This window comes from Myotis nattereri, assembly GCF_964212035.1.
Source record: "Myotis nattereri genome assembly, chromosome: 3".
NCBI classification, from domain to species: domain Eukaryota; kingdom Metazoa; phylum Chordata; class Mammalia; order Chiroptera; family Vespertilionidae; genus Myotis; species Myotis nattereri.
This window is the reverse complement of record NC_138077.1, coordinates 70,377,200-70,397,915: the sequence shown is the minus strand read 5'-3', so window position 1 is coordinate 70,397,915 and position 20,716 is coordinate 70,377,200. Positions and strand designations below refer to the sequence as shown.

At 35.9% G+C, this 20,716-nt stretch overlaps 1 protein-coding gene across 1 annotated transcript in view; it reads left to right on the top strand.

Annotated features, from left to right (window-relative positions):
- Positions 1-3,227: 3,227 nt before the first annotated feature.
- TRAT1 (T cell receptor associated transmembrane adaptor 1) overlaps positions 3,228-20,716 on the top strand; it is a 30,805-nt gene continuing 13,316 nt past the window's right edge. Inside the window, exons 1-2 of the mRNA XM_081087595.1 lie at positions 3,228-3,432; positions 11,839-11,949. Of these exons, the coding sequence (XP_080943721.1) occupies positions 3,426-3,432; positions 11,839-11,949 (118 nt within the window). The 5' untranslated portion in view covers positions 3,228-3,425. The remainder of the gene's footprint in view (positions 3,433-11,838; positions 11,950-20,716) is intronic.

Sequence of the window (20,716 nt, the reverse complement as noted above, 5' to 3'; positions counted from 1 at the left end):
TAAAATTCTCATTTCTTGACAGGTGCCCATCAAAACTACATACTTTCTCCCCAAATTTCCTACAATATTTCTAACTGTCAGGACAGTTCTGCTTAGTCTAGCTATCTTATAAACTTCATTTTGATAACCCATCTCATTAAAAAGTACTACAGAAGCCTCATGTTTATTTATCATTTGAATGCTCATGAAGCTATTATTCAAATCTCTGAATTCACTCACTCATGTATTTCATGGACTTTTTTTACATTCTGATAATGTCTCTATTTGTTCAGCCATCTATATTTAATGAAAAGCTATCACTTTTTCCCCCAGCAAATTTCAAACACCGGTGGAGCTTTCTAATACAAAAACATGAACTTTCGGTGTGACCTTGGATAATCTTGCTCTATCTCCTGATTATATAAATCTATGGAACAGGGGACATTATAATGTAGATCACTTTTCAAAAATATCATCATAATTGGAAACTGTGAAGTAGTTAAAATTTATCAGCCTAAGTTTTACTGTTTTGAAGATGACAATCATGGATCATGTTCATTAACTCATTTAAGCCATTAAAGTGTGTACCACAGATAGCCTGGGTGACCTGAAGAGGGAGATTATACCCTTTCACTGTCTTTGCCTGTCACTCCTGCCCTCGCCTTCCCCAGATTTCCACAGTTGAGGCCGAGAAGCTCTTAGGCAACTTCAGGCACTGTCCCAACTTGTGGGTTTAGTTTGACTCTCTCTCCTTTTGGGCTGTCTTGAGAGGTACATCTACCTCCTGGGCTAACCACAGAATTCCTGCACTTTTACCCGAATCATTCTTACTGAGTCTGACCGTCTGTGCAGCCAAAGCCAACTATTGAACACCCTTATTGTTCCTGATGTGTGCTTTATGGAACAGCTTGGATGGGGTATCCCTGTTCCTTCTTTTTTCATCCCCGCATTGTCCTTGTTCTAACAAGGGGATGCCTGCACCCACATTTCCAGTTCTGAGACCACTTCTTTCTCCCATGCATGTTCTTGGCGTGTCCCAGTTGATCCAAATGGGCATCGACCTTGCCCATGTTCCAAAGTCCTGTTTTGGTAATCTATGCAGCTCCCTTTCAAGCCTGAGGCTCCTATTCTCCTTGCCAGTCATCCTATTTCAGGACCAAAGCTCAACCCCTCAAGGCTGCCCCACAGCTGGGCTCTCTCCTCTTGAGAGATGTCTCAGGTGTTCAAAACTACCTGAAGTCTGGGCTTCAGCTTTCCACCAGTCTCTACTCCTGTGTTCTACCCAACTGTTGAATAGATCCTCTGATTCTTTGTTGTCCTTTGGTCCCTACAGGAACCTGAGACTTCTGTTCCCTTGAGCTTTTGGTCTGTGGGCAACCAGGCCTGCTTCACACACCCTGCTAGTGGATGGCAGCTGAACAATAAGTTCTCTGGTCAAGTAGGTTTAGAAAAAGCCTATTTAAATGGTTATTCTGTTTTCTTTTTTGGTAGGACTCATCAAACCTTTAATATGCTTGCATTCACAAAGGTGAAAGTAACAGGTTTTCTGAATATATTTGTTGAAGGAACATTAGTTTCGCAAGTTTCTTAAAGGCCTAGTGTTATATAGAACATATTTTGAACATGCTTTAAAAAACAATATTAGATGAGAAAGTCTCCATGGTCTGTTTCAGTTTTACAGATTCTGATTAAATGAATAACAAGAAATGTTTTTGGAGAAGGTGAGTGAAGTAGCAAAATCTGTTAGTGTTTGGGCAACTCTGTCCAAAGAGTAAGAAAGCCCTGCATTTTGGTTACCAGGGAGTTGTTTTCTGTAATGAAGCAAGGAGAAAGCAGAAGACTAACATTCCTTTATTTGTCCAGTCATTGTGAGAATATTTATTGGAACTACAATGTGCCAGGCATCAGTCTAGAGCAGTAATGGCGAACCTTTTGAGCTCTGCGTGTCAGCATTTTGAAAAACCCTAACTTAACTCTGGTGCTGTGTCACATATAGAAATTTTTGGATATTTGCAACCATAGTAAAACAAAGATTTATATTTTTGATATTTATTTTATATATTTAAATGCCATTTAACAAAGAAAAATCAACCAAAAAAATGAGTTCGTGTGTCACCTCTAACACGCGTGTCATAGGTTCGCTATCACTGGTCTAGAGGCTGGAATTTTAATGATGGATAAGATCAATACCCTCCCTGCCCTCAATAATCTTAGAAAAATCAGCCAGAGTAAAATATCCTGCCAGCCACCTAATATCTTTGCTCTGAGCCTATGCATCAAGTCTCAACTTAAAATTTCCCTTTTTAAAGTTTAAGTACATCTCTTTTTGTGATAAACTGGATTCAGGTTTGTCATTCTTCTATCATTAAAGAAATTGGTGGACTACATAAGCAAATATGCATAGGCACGGGCAGAAGATATACATACACAGAAGCACATAGAAACCATATACGTACATAGATACCACTGAGGCAACCTTTATCTGACTGACGCTAAAAATAAAATGTTGCTATTGATGTATATATGAGTTTCTTCAGAGCGTTGTTCAGAACACCTGCATTAGAACAACCAGGGGGTGCTTGTGAAAACGCAAGTGCCTGGGCTCCACTCCACATACTCTGATTTAGAGGGTCTCAGGAATATGCATATTAAATTAGGACCACATAACATACTTATGCTCACTTACATTTACAAACTTCTGATCATTGAGACTCTGGCGTGGGGACTGAGAGCTGGAGCTTGTTGCCAAGTGGGCCTAGGTTGTCAGAGGGAGGCACAGTGGCTGGGGTGACTGGCAGGACAGAAGGCAGGCACTCGTTCACCTACCTAGTGGAATAATGTAGAGAATAATGACATAAGTAGTGTCCAAACGTGTTAATTCCCTCTCTTCTGTCATGCCTCAAAACAAACAAACAATAACAACAACAAAAACACATACACACACACAACCGGCGGCTTAGCACACCTGGGGGCTGTTTCCTCCTCAGTTTAGTACATTTTATTTTATTTTCATGTAAACTCGTTAGTGAAGAGATCCCTGTATTCTTTCTAGAAAGACTGGAGATCCCTCTTAGTCTAATTTAAAACTTGATTTCATTGTTTAGTTTTAAACGAGGTTTCGGTATTGATAAAAATTTAAATACCACAGTAGGGAGCATCGTGGGATTTTCTCACGTTACACAAAAACTTAAGAGCCTACCAGCTTCAGATCAAAAGCCTTAAAGCCTCAGACACCACATTTCCTGTTTGTAACTGAACAGAGTACACACCAAAGATGTTAAGAAACAAATGAGAGAAAAAACTGAGGTAGAGAAAAAGACACGTTTCACTGCCACACTTCTTTGCCATAACAAAGCAACGTTACTTGGAAACAAAGGTTTGTGGGAGCATTTTTAATCCTTGCGTTTACCTTATGGCTGCATAAGGATTTCTCTGAAAAAAGAAGCATGTCAGGTAAGTGGCATTTTTAATTATTTTGTTCCATTCCTATGCCTAAAATTTCACTTAATAATTTCTGAGTCTCCAGCAAGTACACTTAGGATTTGGAAAATAAATTAGTTTACACATTCTTTCTTTTCTTTTTTTTAAAAAAAATATATTTTTATTGATTTCAGAGAGGAAGGGAGAGGGAGAGAGAGATAGAAACATCAATGCTGAGAGAGAATCATTGATCAGCTGCCTCCTACATGCCCCCCTAATAGGGATAGAGCTGGCAACCCAGGCATGTGCCCTTGACTGGAATAGAGCCCGGGACCCTTCAGTCCAAAGGCTGATGCTCTATCCACTGAGCCAAACCGGCTAGGGCAAGTTTACACATTATTTCTTAAATGCGAAATAACCTTTAGTATAATTAGAACATATTTTTAAATCTACTAATGAATATAAGTCACTATTACTCTTAAAAAACATTTGGAAGTGTTTTATAATATAAAGCTAGTTGTAGCTGGGTTTTAAAAAATAATTATGACACTTAAAGGACTCATTATTTTAAAAGAAACTTTCATTGACCACTACACTTTCTTCTTCAATTTAGTTCAGTTATAAAGTAGGTTAGAAGTAACCACATTCTAATTCTTTGTAGCTTAGAATCTATATTAACTCCCCAGAAATCAATCCAATTGTTAACATTAAGAGAGATGATAATTTTGTAAAGGCCAGTGTAAATTCCATCACTTGTGGAATGAAGTTGAATTCACATTGATTAGCTGTGTCTCTTCCATGTGGGTGGTTCATCCCTCTTTTATTATTTTATTTGCTTTCTATTTCTTTAGTAAAAAATTCTTCATGATAGGAGAAAATATGCATATTTATTAAGGGTGAGAACTGTGAATATATATATATATATATATATATATATATATATATATATATATTTTAAGGAAAGAAATTTACGTAGTTCCCATTTCCTTAAAAAAGAACTTGAAGATAGTGCATTGTATTTCCTTCCAATTTTTATTTCTTTACATTCTACATGGTTTGCTTTTCAAAACTGAAATAATAATGTACATAAAATCATAATCCAGCTCTTTTCACAAACATTATAACATAATTATTTCCCTTTTTATAATAATTTCTGCTTGATTATTTTACATGAATGCACAAAATAACATCTATTGGGTTAATTATAGTTTACTTAGTTACTTGCTTATTATTGGACATTTATGTTGTATCCATTTTTTATATTTTTTAAATGACAGAAAGATGAGCATCTTTATAGCTTTTTCTATATTTAGGATTATCTTTTTGGGCAACATTTCTAGAACTGGGATTACTGAGTAAGAGGTTGTGAACATTTTATGTCCCATTTTTACCAGATTGCTTTTCCAAGAGCGATGCCAAGTCACTCTTCTAGCAGTGCTTCCCCTTAATAGGCTAATCTAATTAAAAACTCTTTACTAATTAAAAGCACAACATGTAACCCATTGTTTAATATACATTACTTTGATTATAATGAGGTTGAACATTTTGCATGGGATTTTAAATTGTTTATAACTCCACCATTTGTAAATTGTCTGATCACATCTTTTGCTTAATTTTTGTGCATATAATACCTTTAATGTTAATTTGTATGAGCTATTTATGACAATATCATATCTGATGATTTCTGTGAATTTGTTTCCAGTGTTTTGTTTGCTGGATTTTAAAATCAATTGATTGGATTAGGTACACAAGGATGTGTAAACTGACATACAGTTTCCATGCCTTTCATCTTCTCCAGGGTTCACAGATGATCAAAGAACAAAAACAATTGTCCTGGTTTGCTAGTGTCCTGCAAGAAATGAATGCAGCAATTCTATAAACAGTTGCCATGAGCTAATGGTGATAGGGAGTTGGGGGAGGCCAAAGTCAGTGAATATGACATTCAGCTATTTCCAGTATTAACTAATGGTAATTTTATAAGGGATAGGGTACAATTTCCTCCATAGCACTTTGAAATTTAGATTTTTCCTTTGGTGTAAGGCAGGAGCTCTTCCATTAAGACCTACAATTTCACAGAAGAGACAAAAAAATAAATCTTCCTATGTAAAACTCAAATTACATTACAAAAAGGAAAAAAATCTTGGAAAATAAGAGGTCATTAGGAATATAGACTCCTAACATCAAAGGAAAACTGGAGACCATGCTAAACCATATTCTCAACGTATAAGAAAGATACTTTTTTCTGTTTTCATAGTTGGAGGGTGTTCATTTAACAAGTCAAAATAAACATAGTATATCCTTAAGGTAAAAGTTGAAAAGAAGAGAATGAAAGCATACTTCACTTTATGCTTCTTAAAACTATTAGGTAGTCTGTGAGATTATTTCTGCTCACCCTACCTCTTATGTTATTAACATCCTAATTTTATGCAAGCATATATAGGGTGGGGCAAAAGCAGGTTTACAGTTGTTCATATGGAAATAATATGATTAATAAACAGTAATGCAAGAATAAACTCTGTGTTTCAGTTACTTACAACTGTAAACCTACTTTTGCCCCACCCTGTATTTCCTAGGGTTGCAGTTGGGCTTATATAATTTACCTCTTCTAGTGGTTTTTTTCTAAATGTCTTTCCCAGAGATTATACTGACTCTACTGGTAATCAGAGTCCCCAATGATTTTTAGAGCAGAAAATAAAATATTTTATTTATAGTGGTGACTGCCCCCATCAATTGAATCGGATAGCTAGCTGTTAGCACCAACTTTCTTGTATCATGCTTCCTGGGAAAAACAAATTAATTCTTTGTAGGTTTTTTTGGTAAACACAAATTCAAGGCAGAGAGAATTAGGATTTGTTGATAACTTTCAGCAAAGCCACAGTGGCTTAATGAGTTACTCTTCTCTCACAAGTTCTATTTCCCAGCTTCTGGAAGGCCGGTCCTTTCTCAATAGCATGGGAGACAAAAGAATGTTCAAATTGTTTTTCTTGGGTTGTGGATATTTCTAGACCTTAATACTTGATCAGAACCTTTCTGTTGGTCCTGGTCATTACGTTACCCTTCTTTCACTCCACCTTTCATTTATTTGGTCAGTTGACACAGGTTTAGTGAGCACCTACTTTGTGCTGAGTAGGTTGCAGAAATGATTGCAGGAGTCTTGCTAGGCATAAGATAATAATAAAAAGAAGAACAACAGCTAATATTTGTTGAACATTAAATATTAGTGAAACACACTACTCTCCTAATCTCATTATATATCTTAATTCACTTAATCTCCATAATAATAGGTACAAGGGAGAAATGAGGCATGAAAATAAAGATAATATGATAGTCTTTCTGCCCTTTGGGAAGTTAAGAGACTACTGGGGAGCTTTATGTATATATATATATATATATATATATATATATATATATATATCAATTATATATATATATAATTGATTATGCTAATATGTAGTCAATTGAATTGCAGAGGGGTACAATAGGATGTCATTTGGTGAGGAACAAGAAGCTTCAAAGGAGTGAATGCTGCAAAGAGAAGGTAGTCTTGAGGAATAGGACTAGGAATTCAGATTGGTAAGGGAAAGGTATTTCAGGCAAAGGGACAAGTAAACAGAGACATAAAGACCCAAAATGGTAAGTATGATATCTATTAACAATTGCAAATGCTTTGGAATGATTGGATCATTGGGTGGTGTAGAAGATAAGTCCTAAAAGATGCAAGAAACCTAAAATAACATTCTGAAGAAATAATTTATGATAAGAAAGAAAAGAGTAATATCCTCTATTTTTAGGGCAGAAATAGGAACAGGCACCTTCTTTTGAAGGATCTGTGTCATTGACTCCGGAAAGAAGACGAAGAGCCAACTTTCTTCAGAAATCACAGAGGAGGGGAGTGTGTGAAGACAGTGTGTGGAAGGATAGAGCTAGGTCCTGAGTGGTAGTTGATGTAGTGTGGGTTAACCAAAGAGCCGTAAACAAAACTTCAGGGCCAACTGAACTAATAGGAAAGAGGGCAGACTGACCTGAGAATGGTCTGTTTAGTATTGTGTTGTAAAACCTTGGATATCAAGATATCAAAATTCTTTAAGCTGTGTACATCCTTTGATCCAGCAATTCATCTTCAAGAATTTTTACCAAAAAACAAACAAACAAAAAAACAAACTAAGGTGAGCCCTAGCCAGTGTTGCTCAGCGGATAGAGTGTCAGCCTGGGGATTGAGGGGTCCCGGGTTCGATTCCAGTCAAGGGCACCACATACCTCGGTTGCGGGCTCCTCCTCAACCCTAGTCTGGGCCCTGGTCGAGGCTCCTGTGGGAGGCAATCAATCAATGTGTTTCTCTCACATCTACATTTCTCTCTGCCTTTCTTTCTCTTCCACTGTCTCTAAAAAAAACAAAAAACAAAAAAACCACAAACAAACAAACAAAAAACAATGGAAAAATATCCTTGGGTGAGGATTAAAAAAGAAACAACTAAGGTAAGTATATAGTTTTAGCTGAAGATATTTATCACAACACTGCTTATATAACTAAAAATTAGAGGCAACTTAAATATCTTTTCACAAGGGATTAGTTAAATAAATTATGGAAAACCCATACAGTGGAATATAGGGCAGCGAAGTAAATGGAAGCATATATTGTTTATAGGAAAAGAAGCACACTATGAAACTATTGGGGGCAAAGTAGGTAATAGTAGAGTCAGCATAATTGAAACCCAAGTCTTCACCTGTAAAAATTTCTGCACAGAGAATAAGTTTGGCAGTATACTAACCAATGTGTTCACAGTGATTGTCTCGCGATAAGACTGTGGTTAATACTTATCCTTTTGTTTTTGCTTATCTGAGTTTACTAATTGTTTTTTAACATTGAATATGGATGATGTGTATAATGTGTCTGGCTTCTTTGTAACAATTAAAGCATATTTATTTAAATCTCACCAAATACCTGTGGAGAGTGAATGAATACAGTCTATTTTGGCTGCCTGAGTAACCTGAAATGGTCATTGTGTTATATTGCAATAGAAAATATAGAGTGTGCCCTCAGATTGCTTTAAAATGTGAAAGAATTTAGAATGGACCTAGACTGTGGGTCTTTAAATGATATGTGCAAGAAGAAAAGTATTTAATGATAAAAACAATTAATTTAATCATAGAAGTCAGAAATTAATATTTCTGCAAAATTTCTGTATTGTGACAGCAAAGAGGGAAACTGAGATTCATCTGGCAAGTGAGACAGCTTGCTGGTCCCATTTTCCACAATTATGTTAAATCATTATGATTATTATCAATGAGGGGTGGGGGTCAGTCTGTCCCTGAAAGCGTGCTTTAAAAGTTCCCTTTTACACAGCAATTCTATTCTCAGGGACCTCTTTTACAAATAACCCACATAAGCACAAACTATCTGTACAATGATGTTTCTTGCATTTTGTTTATAGGAAAAAAACATTTAAAACATCAGAGCATCCATCTTAGAGAAAGGGTAGATGAATTAAATACTGTGGAATTCTACGTAGCTAATAAAAATTAACATACTAGCTTGGTAAAAATCCCCATGTTTTTATAAAAAAGGTCAATTAGTATAATATTAGTGTACCATTTATAGAGGACCTTGGGTGTTATTTTATATATTAGTATTGCTGGAATTTTAAACATTTACACTCAGCAGGCACTTGCATTTTAAAAAAATATGTAATTAAATGTAAATATCAAATAAGTAATTCTAGGAATATATGCAGTATCATGAAGGAGAATTATTAGTATATTTCAAATAGTTAATAAATATTATATTGTAGAATTCTCATGAATATTTATAAGATTATGTTCTTGTTGAATAAATTAATCCCCTCCAAACTTTAATGTTTTTAACCAAATTAATTAGTAGGTCTACTGTAGAAGACTTCCAGTCTTCTCTATTTTCTTATACCAGTGGTTGGCAAACTCATTAGTCAACAGAGCCAAATATCAACAGCACGACTGAAATTTCTTTTGAGAGCCAAACTTTTTAAACTTAAACTATATAGGTAGGTACATTGTTATTAACTTAATTAGGGTACTCCTAAGCTGGCCTTTGCTAAAAACGTCCTCAGTCTGATTGAGGTACGTTCGCTGAGGCCGACCCCTTCCAACTCTCCCATCCACACTCTTCTTGTATACTTGTTTCAGATAGACGAGTGGGGATGAGAGAGTTGGAAGGGGTTGACCTCAGGGAATGTACCTCAAACAATGTGCCTCCCCAACCGACCAACCCGACACTCCCCACTTCTTCTAACGCCACCTCTTCAAAATAGACTCGCCCAGGCCGAAAACCAACTTCTGTGCATGGGCCACGTGGTATTTTGTGGAAGAGCCACACTCAAGGGGCCAAAGAGCCACATGTGGCTTGCGAGCTGCGGTTTGCCTACCACTGTCTTATACTCTCTGAAATATAAAAATTATCTTAAAGAAAACCACACATTTTCCTACCATTATCAGTTACCTTTTCCTATGAATTAATTAATTCTTAAAAGAGTTTTATAAATCATATACTATATGTTTGTCACTGCAGAGTAGAAGGCAGAAATTGTCCTATTCTTTTTGGAACTTACAGTACTTTGAACATCTAACTAACATGGTGCAAAACTAAAGAGGCGATAAAAACCACCAGGATTTGCTGGTGTTATAAGAGCCACAGACTAGTTCAAACAAAAGCAATGCATATTATAATAAATGATATGCAAATTATATGCATATATATGTACATCTATATCATAAATTCATATGTATTTTATATATTTAATCATCTATGTTTATGTTCATTTAAAAAATAAATGATGCCAATAAATAAAGTCAACTAAAATACATAGGACCACTGAGGGCAGTTTAAGAACCATGGTAATGTCTAAAAATATTCAAAGAAAACAATCAGCAATTCAAATGCCAAATTTGAGATAATGATAATAGAGCAGCACAAAAAACATTTGGGTTTAGGCATTGTCATTTGGATGATTTAAAGACAGACTAGGGAAGCAAAATGAATTTCCCTCCTACTGAGGGTTTCTTATTCTGTTTATTGTGTCTAACATCAGTGTTTGGATTTCTTTGAAAGGGCCTAAGATGGTTGCTTATTCTGGGTAGTCACAGAGAGTTGGGACTGGAAGGAACATAATCCCTGTTGTAGCTATTTACACATTGCATTTCCAATTATGTGTTTATACATCCATGCCCTCAGCTCCCTGCCCCCAACTAAATAGAGATTTCCTTGAGGGCAAGATGATATTTTCTTTATTTTTTATTCCCTAATATCGGGCATAGTTCCTGGCACAGAAGAGATGTCTCATTAATATTGGATGAATATATAAATATATGATAGTATAGAATCACAAGCTACTATTTTAGGGTCAGCATTCACATGGGTATATCACTACTAAGATAATTAGTATAATTATATATGTATATTATAATATAAAGGCTGATTTATAATAGGCTCATATATATTAGGTTAATATATAATTATATATGTAGTTAATATATATAATTATATATATATGATATATAATATATTTAACATATATTATATATACATGTATTTAAATATATACAGAAATAAATAATTTTTATATAGGTTGCATAATATATATTTTATGTAAAATCAAACTAATTATCTTAGTAGTCATTCATATATATGTAAAGGTTGCCATAAATAATCAAGGGCAACTGATAGGCAATAATATCCCACAGAACCCCCATTATGGCTCAGGAATGAAAAAAGAAGCCTTGCAGATGAGAAAGGGAAGCATAATCAACTCTCCATTACTCATTCATGAGGATCTAAATGATATGAGAAAAGCTCTTAGGCCAGTCTTGACACTGGGTTACTGTGATTTCAGAATTATTGTTTTATCCCACTATACAGAATCCTACATTACTGGGAATAATAAAAGGGAATAAGTAGTTTTCAGTAAATAATGACAGCAATATACTTGCTTTTATAGTCTGGGAAAGAAAGAAAGGGCAAAAATATAGCAAACTATGATTTTGGGTAATTTGGATATTCTTGATTTTTGAACCAAAGTTCTTATAATCAGTCACCAGTTGTTAAATTTTAGTAGCTAGACTAAAATCTCTTCTATGTCATTAACACTAAGAATGCTTCATTTTGCCCATGCTGAATTCAGGGACCTTCACCAGTACCCATTTTGAAATCTGTAGGAAGCCTTTGGCTTTCAATGTTAATTAATTTCTTGGCAGAGGATTTGTCCTTCATTGTGAATAAATACAATAGTTTTAATTGTGGAAATACTCAGTTCAAAGAAAAAAAATAGGTAAGCAGTTGATATATTTGATACATATGATATATAGATATAGATAGATAGAACAGCATATTTTATTTATTTTTTAATTACAGTTGACATTTAATAATAAGTCCAGTACCTCTATTAAGGGTATGTGTGCTTTGCTTTGCAGGAAACTCTGAATGCCAGTATTATGTCTGGGCAATTATAGCCTCCTTGGTTTTAGCTCTGGTAATATCACTGATCTTCAATGTTTCCCACTATGTGGAAAAGCAGCGACAAGGTAAGACATTTTGAGGAACAGCCATATGGGACCTGCTTGAATCAAAACTGATTCACTGGAAAACCTACAGAAGAAGACAATTTTATAAAATGTTATGAAATAAGGTATTTTTATCTATAGAAAATCTACTTGATACATTTTCACCCTAAGGGTTATCTTAATTTAAGAATTCAATCATAGCCTTTCCTGTTTGGCTCAGTGGTTACAGCAACGTCCCAGACAGCCCAGGAACTGAAGGGCTGCGGGTTCAATTCTGGTCCAAGGCACATACCTCCATTGCAGGCTCAATCCCCATCCCCAGTCGGGGTGCATATGGGAGGCACCAATTGATGTGTCTCTCTCACATCAATGTTTCTCTCTCTGTTTCTCCCCCTCCCTTGCACCCTAAAAATCAATGGAAAAATATTCTTGGGTGAGGATTAACAGCAACAACAAAAAAGAATGCAGCCATATTAGAAAAATTGAAGACTCCCAATCTTCATTTTATCTTTGCCTTAAGGTATAGAGTAGGAAGAGATTGTCCTAATAAAACGTGTTTTTCCTTCTCCAATTAACGTATAAAAGTAGTCTATCCTGGAACAGCCATAAAGCTTCTCCCTGACACATGATGAGAAAATTGAAGACTGGCTCTTTCAGGTTCCACTGGAGCCTATTCAAACTTCTCAGCTGGTGTCAGGGCCTCCACAGTGCAGAAGACTCTTTGGGGATGGGAAGGAAACTGAACCATGGGCTTGTGTTTAAACACTCCTAGGGCCTAGGAGGGCAGGTCAAAGGGACCTGCCACTGTCAGCTTTTCTTTTCAACAAGCTGAGCAACAGTTTTAAACCTATGAATTTCACTCTAATGTGCATTATTGTAATAGGGTAGTGCCCAACAACTAGCAAAATCTTTGCACAATGTGGGCATTCAATATATGTACAATGAATGCATGAATTGATTGAATGGGTAGGTGGATGGATGATGGGTAGATGGATGGATAGAAAAATAAAAATGTAACTATTTTGGGGGGGGGGATCTTAATATTCTAGAACCAACAAACTATTAGGAGCAAAACATTTAAATGATAATAAACAAATAGAAAAGACAAATACATCTTCTTTTGACCGATGAAAAGAAATAAAATGAAATTAACCAAACTAAGTTAGACACATGTGACCAAGAAGCACAGCATAAAGTTAAATGAGAACGTTGGTCAGATTCTGAGGAGAGTCCTTGATTCTCTTAGGAGTGTCTTCATTGCTGCTAACAAATGCACAATATGAAGAGGAAGGCATCATTGTCACATGGGTCTGGAAGAAAAATGAGAGGTACTAGAAAATGAAGTGGCATAGCTGAGGTCACACATCTATTTAGTAGAAAAATCAAGGATAAGTGCTCAGTTTTTCTAATTCTCTGTCCAAAATGGCGTCCACCAGCTCGTGCTGACTGAATGTCCTCAGCCAGAAACCCTCCACTCTTTTAGGGTCTCTATTACATCATTTCTATGCTTAAGATGAAATTCCAGACAAGCAACGCTTTTTCATTAGCAGTGATATTAGTAACTACTTTTAAAATCAAATATTTTTCAAAGTTTATATCAGATGCACAAATGACCCATCATCAGACATCTTCTTTAAAAATTTTCCTTCCTTTAGAGAAAGAAAATGAGCTAAGATTAGTACTTTTCTTTATTAGTACAGTAGCTTAAAATGAATATATTTTAAATTTTATTAAAGTGTTTTATGAATGCAGATAATATTTTCACCCGAGTTAGAAAAACTGAATTGAGAACTATAGATGTCAAATAATTGAAGGGGGAAGCCAGGACAGCAATATACATCTGAACTAGTGCTCTTCTCTTCCACTGGCTCCAGTGGCAATCATTTGGAGATTTGTGTGGGGCCAGAGAAACATGTGGGTTTTCCAATTCTCATTTTTGATAATTTATACGTCGAAATTTATTTATCCATATCCATACCATTTTGCCACCATACAAACTCCTTTGGGGAATTGTTTGCTTATCATGGTTAATTGATCACTGCTAAAGGAGTAGCAGCTTTTAAGTTTTTTTTAAGACAGATGTATTTTTATTTCTTTTCAGTACAAATCCTTACTACCTCTAGCATACTGTTAGAAGCACCTCTCACCAACACCAGAGAGGTGTTACTGGACAGCCCCCAGTTAGTGGAGAGGGCTGTTCCCAACCTCATATAAATGAATTTATACGAGAAACCTTGCCTGCATAGTGAAAAGCCACTTTATTAAAGCATGCACCTTTATTGAAAAAGCAAAGCAAGCAAACCTTTGCAGCTGGCTTATGAGCACAGATGGGCTCTAAGCTAATTTGAAGAGCAGGTTGGGTGGGGGTCCGAGGCGTTATATACCTCCTGTCTATAGGTTTCAAAATTCCTCTGCTGAATATCTTGGTACAGATTAATTCTCAAGGTCCCTATTTACTTTGTTGTGGACTTCCCAGAATTCATGAAAAGCACCTGGCAACTTCATCTTGCCAAGTCTTGAAACTGCTGGCTTCTCTGCTTCAGGAGTAAAACTGCCCTTTTTTTCTTTTCCCCTTTCCCCTCCCTTTCTGCATTCTCTCATTAGGGAGGTCTTATTAACCATATGCTCTCCTTTCGGCTTGTTAGTTAAAAACTGGCCGGAATTGCCCACACTGTCTAGCCTTGTTTTAACTTTCTTTTCAGTTTCCCTATTCCTCCTGCCCTGGAATCCTATAACAATACCATAAGTAAATCTATTGCCTTAAAGCAGTATAGAGGGAAATCACATTTTTTAAAAAAACAGGAAATAACAAATTACATTCATTGATGTATTTTAAAACGTCAGTTTTAGTCACCTCAATTGTTTTTAGCATCCTTGCTTTTAAGTCAACCTGATAATAATTTAGAACTCTGTTTTCCTGGGAGATCTTATACAAGCAGTATAAGTTCCCAGAGTTCCAGTTTCCTTATCTACAAAGTGTTGTAAACATCATCTTCTAGCCTATAGGGTTCTTGTGAGAATTACACAGATACAGTAGTCCCCCTTATCCAGGAGGGATACGTTCCAGGACCGCCAGTGGATACCTGAAACTGTGGATAGTACCAAATCATATATGTATTATATTTTTTCTCACATGTATGTACCTATGGCAAAGTATAATATTTATATTAACTATAGTAAGGGATGAATAATAATATAACGATATAGAAAAATTACAATAAAATAAGGGTTATTTGAACACGAACCCTGTGATACCATGGCAATCGATCTGATAACTAAGAGGGCTGCTAAGTGACTAATGGAATGGGCAGGGAGTGTGTACAGTGTGGATGGGCTGGCCACAGGGTGATTCACGTCCCAGGTGAGACATAGCGGGACAGCTCGAGATTTAATCATGCTACTTGGAATAGCATGTAATTTAAAATGCATGTATTGTTTATTTCTATTTAATATTTGTGAACCTCAGTTGACTGTGGGAAACTGAAACCACCAATAAGGGGTGGAGGGCTACTGTACCTCATCACAGAGATAGGGACTTAGTAGGTGGGTCCTGGACAGGGTATAGCCCACATCACCATTCTTGATGGCCTCCGTGCCTCCTTCCCTCACTCCACAAACATTTGTAAAGGAGTTACTATGGGCACATTTTATCCCACTTAATTTTAATGCCTGTTATTTCAGTGAACATGAGTTCTTCTGGCTTCTCTGCTCCCACCATTCCTATACTCTCTAGCTCCCATCCAGCTGCCATCTCACGTCCTGTCCCCACCTCTGTTAAACACAGTCACCTGAGTTTTATCAATGACTGTTGTGTTCATTTAAGTCACAGGTTCATCTTAGCGAATTTTCTGTAGGTTTTCAAAGCATTGGCTCTAAACATTAGCCTATTGCAAATTATTTTATTTGAGAAGCGATGTGTCCTCCTTAGGTGGTGCACACAACCCTGGGTACTTTATTAGTGTGCAACCTAAGGTTAGATTTGGAGCAATGTTTATGCTGAAAGAATGTCCTTCATTCTCATCCCCTCTCCTTTTTCTGTCTGCTGTCCCTTTCTACCCTCCCCAGCTTCTCCCAAATATTAGTAATATCTGCCTATGTTCTATTACATTTGAACAAATAGCATTATGTTTCTTCCCACCCAGAGATTCCAGGTGGATTTGGGATTAGCTCCTTGTTTTGTTTCTGCCAGACAGACAGACAGACAGGCTAGAAGAGATTCCATTCCATTAGCCAGCTTTTCTGTCACTTGGTCTGGGAATGCAGTACCTCATGTAACTTTCTTTTTAATTTAATATTCTTATTGTTGACACTATTGCAGGTGTCCCCCATTTCCCACCCTTTGCTCACCTCTACCCAGTCCCTGCTACCGCCCTTGGCCCTCCCCACACCATTGTCTGTGTCCTTGGGCTATGCATAAGCATTCTTTAGCTAATCCCATCACCTTATTTTTGCATCTTTGTGCTATATTTTTGTGGTTAAGAAACTTGCAAAATATAACCCCACCTTGGCAAACAGTCAGTGAGTAAGTTCTGCTAGTGTATTAAATAGTTTACAAAAGACAATCTCTATCCCAGCAGCAATATAGTATCTACACATTCGATCAGATAGACACGAATGATAAGCCTCTCCTTGATGTTTTCTGTAGCTGTGCTAGGTAGAAGCTTTGAAATGGAGTTCTTCCTTCCATGCAAAATAAATCTTTCATTTTTATGTAATTTTTTGTCAAAACCTATTAAGATGGAATATGTTGTGTGTGTTTTTCTGATAGAATTGCATTCATTGTTTTCCTCCTTTAAAGCAAAAAAATAATCTTTATCCAGCCTTTCTTCTCTGTTTGAGGAGGATAAACAAGTGTATGGTTTGCTAGTACATCAAAGTCCTATCAGTATATCTCCTGTTCACTAGAAAATTATGCCACATTTTTCACATTAAAATGTATCAAAGATTTTTTTATTATGGAGTTTCAGCCATGTGCTATTGTTTCTGGTTGTTATGCATTGTGCATGGAAGGGTGAACACTATGCAAGGGAAAACATAAAAGCAAATGTTTGCTCACACCCTCTCAGCTCTGAACCCAAAACAACCAAGTGTTTGTATCTGAATCACAGGGCAGGATTATGAAAACTCACCCAGCTCTTCTCAAACAGAGTCTTGCCAATGTAACTGCTTTACAGCAAAATAAAAGCTGTTTTTTGTCTTGCTGATTATTATTGAGATGACAAGGTAGCTTTTAAATCCTTCCAGGTATTTGTAAAGAAACTTCTAAGCCCTCAGGACAGAGGAAGCCCTTTCAGGAGCCTGAGCTTCCTTTCTCCTTAGCTGGAAACTCCAGACTTCATTACTACTCCCCTCTTTGAGGAGCTCATATCCTACCCAGTAAAACTGAAAACTCCTTACTGTAAACCTAAATCCACACAAGTCCTGAGTGTCCTGCTCCAGATTGCACATTGAAATCCCAGAGTAGCATGGAATGTGTAGTGTCCTTGAACTTTTCATTTTTTATTTTTTGAGTTCTTCCATTCAGAGTGCTTCTTCCATACTGCTGGTCTTGCCACACAATTTTTTTTTCTTTTTTAGCTGTGACTTTTTTTTTCTTTCATGTTTTATTTTAGTTCTCTTTCCTTTTACCTAAGCATCACATTATTATATTGTATCCTTTACATAATTGACTCTACTTCCCTTTTCCCATAAAGCTTTTTGTTCTAAAACTCTTCTTTGCATTTTCTTTCTATAGAGCTGCTCTCTTACACGTTATATGAAGAGACTTTCCAGGCATCAGCATCATACTACAGCCACCTCCCCAGGAAAACCCACATTAGCTTTTAGTTTGTTTGGGGAAATATTTGTACTCCATATCTATTTTTCTTATTCTATTTAAGTAATATCACTCTTTATTTTTGTTTTCACATTACTTTTTATCCTTTCTTTCAATTTAACGCTCAAATGGTGACAGCCCCTCTGCCGAAGGTGAGATTTGGTGATTCTGGATCAAGTTTTACTTATATTTTACTTATTACTTTTACCAGTAAAATGGCATCTTAACTATATCAGTTGTTTTCTGCTAATCCATTTAATGAAGAAACTTCCCAATTCAAATCAGCACAATTAAATTATGGATTTAGATTTAGAATGTATAATATTGAAAATTAACCTTGACATTTTCTATGTCAAATCATTACAATTTATTACAAAATTTATTTATCTTCTACATCTGCTTGCCTGGCATAGGCATTATTAGCCTTACTTATGGGTAAAATGAGAGTCTGTCTTAAAGTGATTTGCATGTGTTACATGGCAAATGCATCAAAAAACTGTTACCTAAATCCAATGTCTTCTGATTTCTCACCTTAAATTTATTCCATGATACATCAGGCTATTCTTGTGTATGTACTTTAACTCCAGACAAATATGAATAGTTACTGATGAATTGAATATAAACATTCTGTCATATAAAAAAATCAGCACATACTTTATATTTTCCAGTTTATAATTTTCTGACTTATGTTAACTATTTTTTATTCTTATGCTCATTGATACTGTTAGTTTCTCAAGTTTCTGATTTTGTTGGGCTTCCATTAACTGTTGTTTGTGCAATAGCAAGTGCTTCTCCTATAGCTATGTGCTCTCATGTTGACAAAACTAATCTAAAGGTAGTTGAAAACAACACCATCTTTTATATGCAGCTCATGGTGGGGCATTTCTTATAGGCTAGAAGAGTATTGTGGATATATCCTCAATGGATTACCTTCATCATTTTTCGTCCAATAGCTGCTTAGTTTTGCAAAAACTTTCTGCATTTGATCCTTCACAGAATTATTCCAAACACGCTGACATCCTCCAATGTAATGATTTTAATATGTTCTTCCAGTAATGTTTCTCTAACAGTTAATGACCTCTCTGGAGAATAACTTAACTTTGCTGCACATAAATCTACCCAAAAAATAATCTTTGTAGTTTGGTGATTCATTCAATTATTTGGAAATGTTTGTGCTAGTTCCTTACCAATACACAGCGTTTTTCATATGTTAAAGCTGAAAGATCACTATTTGGTTACTACTGTGTCTGAATCATTGTCAGAGACTTAGATAATACTGTGCTTCATTTTTATAGGAATAACTTCTGCAAGATTTTGGCTTTTACTTAATACCAAGTTAAATAATATATAATAAAAATATAATAAATATCGTATTATATACATTCACCCAGATCAACATCAAAGAAAATTTATTGATGAACAGATAATACAAACTTCCTTAATATTGATTTTTTAAAAATCCTTACCCAAAGATATGCTTATTGGCTTGGGGGGGGGGGGGAGAGACAGAGAGAGAGAGACAGAGAGAGAGAGAGAGAGAAGAAAGAACATCAATTGGTTGCCCTCCATATGTGCTGCCAGGGGCTCCAACCTGCAACCCAGGTATGTGCCTTGACTGGGAATCGAACCTGTAACCTTTCGGTATACAGGACAACACTCTAACCAACTGAGCCACCTGGCCAGGGCCAAAATACCACTGTATTGTTCTTAATTATTGAAACTGTACTCTGAATTGGCCTTAATGTTCCTCAATAATTAATTATAAATGCCTTTCACCAAAAAGAGAAATTCTTGAGACTATTTTAAAAGTTTTAAATACATATATGTAATTGTAAATAAAAATACTTCCTTTTATTTGCCTTTGAACCAGTACCTTCAAGGTTCTACAGTGGGTTACTTTCTGAGAATTGACACATCATTTTTTCATGGTTTTACAATCCTACATCAGATCTCTGATCAGTCTTGTTACTGTAGACCAGTGTACTATTTCTTCTAAAAGCCATTTTACTTCATGTGTTTTTTATTAAATTTACGGTGACATTGGTTAATGTGATCATATAGGCTTTAAGTGTACATTTCTATGATACATGATTTATATATTGCATTCTATACCCACCACCCAAAATCAAATAATCTTACATCACCACATATTTGGCACCCTTTACCCTTTATTAACCACCCCCCAATACTTCCTCATCTTGTAACCACTCATTGTCTATGTGTATGAGTTTTATATCCCACATATGCGTGAAATCATATGCTTGTTAGCTTTTTTATGACTGGCTTATTTCGCTTAGTATAATATTTTCAAGAGCCATCCATGTTGTTGCAAATGGCAATATGTCATCTTTTCTTATGGCTGAGTAGTATTCCATAGTATATATGTACCACATCTCTTTATTCAGTCCTCTATATAAAGACACTTTGTCTCTATGTCTTGGCCACCATGAATAATGATGCAATGAATATCAGGGTGCATGTATCTTTTCAAATAAATGTTTTTGAGGTTTTTTTTAGATAGCTTCCCAGAAGAGGGACTGCTGGGGCACAGGGTAACTTTATTCTTAATATTTTTGAGGAACCGCCGTACTGTTTTCTATCCTGGCTGTTCCAGTTTACATTCCCACCACCAGTGAAGGAGGGTTCCTTTTTCTCCACAACCTCTCCAACACTTATTTTTACCTATCTTGTTGATAGTAGCCATTCTAACAGATGTAAGGTGGTATTTCACTGTAGGTTTGATTTGCATTTCCCTAAATAGTGAAGTTGAACATCTTTTTATATTTCAATCGGCCATTTGTATGTCTTCTTGGGAGAATGTCTATTCAGGCCCTTTGCCCATTTTTTAATGGATTGTTTGTTTGTTTGGTGTTGAGTTGTATGAATTCTTTATATATTTTGGATAATGAACCCTTGTCAGAGCTGTTATTTGCAAATATCATCTCCCATTCGCTTGGCTGCCTCTTTGTTTTG